Below are 5,410 nucleotides of genomic sequence, written 5' to 3'. Positions count from 1 at the left end.
CGTTCACTGAGCTTCTCAAAGTATATACATAATGTCATTAATAAATGTTTTGTTCTTTTAAGATTGTTATACAAAAACTTTAAAAATTTAACTAAAGAGTCATTTATTTTGATTTATAAATCTTTAATTAGGTCAAAGTTAGAGTATGGTGTCAGTGTATGGTCTCCTTGGAAAATAAAAGAAATTGACGATTTGGAAAGGGTTCAGAAACGGGACACCAAGATGGTCAGGGATTGCAAAGGCCTTTGTTACTCGGATCGATTGAAGTTTCTTGGCTTGCCAACTTTAAGATTTAAAAGAGTCCGTGGAGACATTTTAATAATTTTCAACATTGCGAAGGGTATGGTAGATAGAGATTCCTCACCAGCTTGTGTTTTGATGCGGATCCACGTACCAGAGGGCATTGCTATAGAATACATGTTCAAAAGTTTCATACAAATACAAGAAAGTATTCGTTTTCTAACAGAGTGATCTCTATTTGGAACAATTTACCGACATGCGTTATTGAATCAGATACTGTTTCCAACTTCAAGAGAAATTTTGACTTATATATGGCCAACAAAGATTTTCTCTATGATCATAAAATTGACATTGCTGTTTGATTGCTTTTTGTTGTCTTTTAGTGCTATTTTGATATGGGCATATATACCTTACGTTTAAGCCCATTATTTATTTTTATTTATTTATTTTTATTTATTTAATAATATTTTTTTCGTGGAGATAATTTATTAGCAATAATGGTGATATTAAATAGTTGTTAAATTAGTTATTTAATGATTATTTTTTGTGTATAAATGTTGCGTGCAATATTTCACTATTCCATGTCCGTAACGATGTAAATAATTGTCGCCATTTGTTTTGTGTCGGAGAGATAGAGAGCTCCTGGGCTAACGAAACTCTTCGAGGTCATTACTCGTTGCAGCCTAGTTACTGGTGGAGGGGCGCTTTCTCTATTCTGGGTTTAAGACTTTTTCGGGTTGCGGAACGCTTCGAGTTCATTGCTGGCTGCCGTGAAGAACTTATGTAGGAAAGGCGTTGGTGCTGTGACCCGTGCGCTTGCCGGCCTTGTCTGATTGCGAGAGCCAGACCGTTTGTGGTTGTTTGTTTGTGTTGTATGATTGATTTCATCTTACCTTTACTGTGTTTCGCCACACCTTTTGTTTCGACTTCACTGTGTTTTGTGTTTCGGCGTCATTGTCATGTACAAAGTTTTGCGTTTTACTGTGCGTGCATTAGCTCTTTCGCCGTCATTGTCATGTACAAAGTTTTGCGTTTCACTGTGTGTGCATTAGCTATTTCGTGTTACATGAACGTATAGTTAATTATTTGAAGTTGAAATTAGCGCAACCGCAACAAATTGGTGACTCCGACGTGATCGAAAAAATAAGCAACGAGTGTTCCCACTTCAATGCGAATCTTTCTTCGATACAACAACACAGGATTGATCCAGGCAATTCAACCTCATCCATCTTGTCGCCAACACACACGCGACTATCTAGTGGGAGAGTATTGTCTGATTGAAAATTCTAATGACTAAAACTATCGATCTTCAATAATAAATAAAACACCACACATAACCTAACGAAGTGATTGTGGGAGCTATATAAAGAGAAAAACTGCTTTTCTCCCGCTCACTGCTCTTCCTGGTTTGATGCTTTCTTACATAAGCGCAACTGCAACAATATAAATGAAATGTTTGAAATCGGTCTTTAACTATTTAAGTCATTTATACCCATGTTTTGCTTTTTCAACACTGTAGAACAGCAGCATGTTTTAACTCTATTAGGAATGCACTCAAACTGAAACACAGGTTGACAAAACCGGTCAAAATATTGGAGAACAATCTGACATGCTGCTTAAAAATGTTTGTCGGTAAACAATCCAATGTATAAGACTTAGATGGGGAGTTTAATATTAAATTAACTACTTCATCCTCAGAAAACATTTGAAAATTAGAAAATAAATTTTCATCTATAATTCCCAAATCATTAAAACTTGGACATCTTGCGTCTTTTGTCAAATCTCTTACTTCATTTGTTTTTTTTTAAAGTATTCAAACTTTTGAGCTAAGTGATCAGTCGTGTTTCTTAAAGCATCCGAAGTTATCTTTGCACAGCAATCTGTTAATAAAAACCCGTAAGCGTTTCGGATTGTTATTATTTTCACAAATTATATCGCTTCGACGAGTACATCATTTTCGTGCAAATTTAGAACTTTTTATGGAGCGCTAACCCAGTTTTTCCTATCTTTATTATTCAACGTTTTTCTGTATTTTCTTTTTATTTATCTTAATTTCGCTTTCATTCTTCGACAGTTGGAATCAAACCAAGGTGTCAACTAATCATTTTTACCCTCATCACATGAGCAGGATTTACTAACGCAAAGATTTTTTCCATTAATCAGGATTCATTCCCTAACATGGTTTACTAATAGTGTCTGAAGCAAAAATTCATCTGAGAAATGGATCTAGATTGATGCCATATTTCCATCAGAATCAAAATATCTAAGCCACCGTCTAGTATAAATAGATATAAATATATTTAAATTTTGTTGAATTTTGTATTTATGGATCTAATATTTAACAATCTCAATACTGTTTCATTGCCATTCGTATTCATATTGTTATAATTACTTCAATGGTCAAATTGCGCTATATTATTTGTTATCTTGACAAGTTTGGAAAATGTTAGAAAGTTGAAAGTGATAAAGACAGAAACTTTTGATATGCAATGGGACTACTACTCGGATCTTTCTGCCACCTTCTATTTTTAACGCCCATTACTATCGTAATGATGAAGATGATGACGAAGATGACGATGAATGTTTTGAGAATAGTCCTGAAGTTGACAGTGACAAAGACATTGAAACTTTTGATATGCAGTGGGACTTTTACTCGGATCTTACTGCTAACTTGCTTGTTTTCATTGATAACAACGACATCAGTAGCAATAATAGCGACGATTTCGATGCAACACTCACCAACTATTCAATTTATGATAAATTGGATAAGACGTTAATCTGGGGCAGCATTAATCTAGAGATTAACGGTGTCAGTGAAGAAGATTCTAATGCTAATGCGAATATTTATTCCGGACATCAATCGGTGACAGATGATAATTCAAGTTTTGGCAAAACCCTTCCAGCACGTGCGTAGAATGAAAGTTTGGTTTTCATCTACCTAAATGCTGTTGCTTTGTTGCTGATGAGGATGAGTCTCTCATCGCAGCATCACTGATTGACAAGAGAGATGTCAACAACGAACTTTACAACAGGGTTGTTAACAATACCGAATAATTGTCAAAATCAATTCCAATACTCAGTTCTAAAAATACTAACAAATACTCAGTTTCAAAAGTATTGCCAATCAATACCAATACTTTTGTCATTTTTAATCATTGTTACGTTAAATTAAATGCTTACATCTATGAAAATATTACACAATTCACCAATTTTATTTATGAGATAATGATAAAAAATTGGAAACTACCTTAAAGGTCAATATAATTAAAAAATATTTATAAAAAGAATATAATTTCAAATGATATAACATTATTATCACTTTGCAGTACGCAAAAACACCATCACTTCAAAATGCAATCTACTTAATTTAGATCATAGTGGTTTAAAACTCTACTTACTAAAGAAAACAGACAGACGTTAGTGATAAACAAATCGAACAAAGAAAATGCGACGGAATGAAAACGAACAAGGCGTGATAGTAAACAACTCGGAGACGTATAAAAAATAAGATGACATAAAAATTTTAAAGTAATTAGAATAAGCACATAACTTTGAATATAAAAATTATTGAAAAAATTCAACGTTTTGATCAAAAATATTGGTATTGACTATCGACATTTTCGGTTTAAAAAACATTTTCGATATCAAATTTGATACCTTGTGACAAATGTATTATCGGCACCGTAGGCAATACTGAAAAAGTATAGAAAATACAATATCGACGACATTGATACTTTGATATTAACAACCCTGTTTTACATCATGCATCAAAGCTATCCGTCTGGTCATTCAACATTTCTTAAACTCAATAGAATGAAAGCACTTGCTTTAAGTGCCAACAAAATCAAAGGACTACGACGTCTGCCTATTCGTCGGCGTGATGGTCTAATGGTTAAGGTCGCCTGGTGTTGTTTCGCAGTAACCGGGTTTGAATATGACAAAAAGATCCCCGCCTATAACATGCTTCGTGTGTGATGCGTCGTTTAGCATGTATTCATAACGATGTTTGTGCACTTTGTTGGATCCCCTGAACTTTAGAAAGGTGTAATTGGCCTTTAACCTTTAACCTCTATGGCTAGAGAACCGAAACAACGGAGGCATGACGTTACTCAAAAAAATAACGCAGGTTTCAAGAGCAAAGACTTGGTTGGTCTGGTTGTACAATTTACGGCACAGAATAAGACGATGCCCGGTAAAACTCCCAAGGAACTGAAAAGATCGGTGCAAGATCGCTGGAATCTAAAACACTGATATTTAATGTAGATATTTTGAAATTATAACATTGGTGTTGATAGTAAAAGTGAGCATGGGAACGAGAATCGCGGATTAGGATTAAGGTTGACGAGAAAGAGCATCAGCATTGTTGTGAGAGGTTCCTTTACAGTGCAGCCAGGAAACTTTAATCGCGATACTAGGGGCGTCAATTCTACCAACCACCTTCTGCCCGGCAAAATTGGCATTCAATAATTTTCCATCTCTTTGTTTTCTGCTGATTGTTGCAATTTTTGTTGATATCGTTCGAAGTAGTGACATCAACTTGGTATTTACTCCCAGCATTTACAATTGCATTCGATTCGACATCCTGATCGTCAAACTCAAATTTGTCTGGATTCTTTTTGTCATTTACAAGAACTTTCGTTAGGCGTGCTATCAAAGCTCCTCTGTTTCCATTTGTAGCAAGATTTCGTTTTTCTAACACTTTTTTGAGTTGAACCAATTTAAGTTACTTTAGTTTCGTCATGTTGTTTTCACATAATAACTTGTCGACGAAAAATCAAAATGCTTCAACAATGATGCTTATTTATTTTTTATTGAAGATCCCACTTCTGACACCAATGTTTTAACTGCCCCGGTTGACGACGAGTTTATTTTATCCCAGTGAAAATAGCGAAACAAAATAACTTTCAAACTATCGTTTTATTTACTCATAAATTAATAATCAATGTTAATCAATTAATCAATCATCAACGTTAGTTAATTTTACTAATAAAAGTTAATGTTCACAAACTATCAAATTAACGTTCAGAAGCTATCGCTTTCCGAATAACAATTCACTAACGTTTATCGCAAACGCAAATAAAAATACAACACAGAGTCAAATATCGCTCTCGACACTAACAATCAATCGCTTTCCAATATCAAATATTTAACGACCACTATTCAATATCTC

General features: G+C 34.3%; 1 protein-coding gene across 1 annotated transcript; it reads left to right on the top strand.

The window, feature by feature from the left end:
- Positions 1-2,636: 2,636 nt before the first annotated feature.
- HELRODRAFT_182296 (hypothetical protein) lies at positions 2,637-4,491 on the top strand (the record flags this gene model as incomplete). The annotated part of the gene is made up of 4 exons (XM_009032583.1): positions 2,637-2,685; positions 2,799-3,146; positions 3,567-3,656; positions 4,367-4,491. 4 exons carry the CDS (start codon positions 2,637-2,639, stop codon positions 4,489-4,491), a joined length of 612 nt encoding a protein of 203 aa, XP_009030831.1.
- Positions 4,492-5,410: the final 919 nt, after the last annotated feature.

The sequence above is a fragment of the Helobdella robusta genome, assembly GCF_000326865.2.
Source record: "Helobdella robusta unplaced genomic scaffold HELROscaffold_84, whole genome shotgun sequence".
In the NCBI taxonomy this organism is placed as follows: Eukaryota; Metazoa; Annelida; class Clitellata; order Rhynchobdellida; family Glossiphoniidae; genus Helobdella; species Helobdella robusta.
Note: the sequence above shows the minus strand (reverse complement) of the source record. Positions and strands in the feature narration are given on the sequence as shown.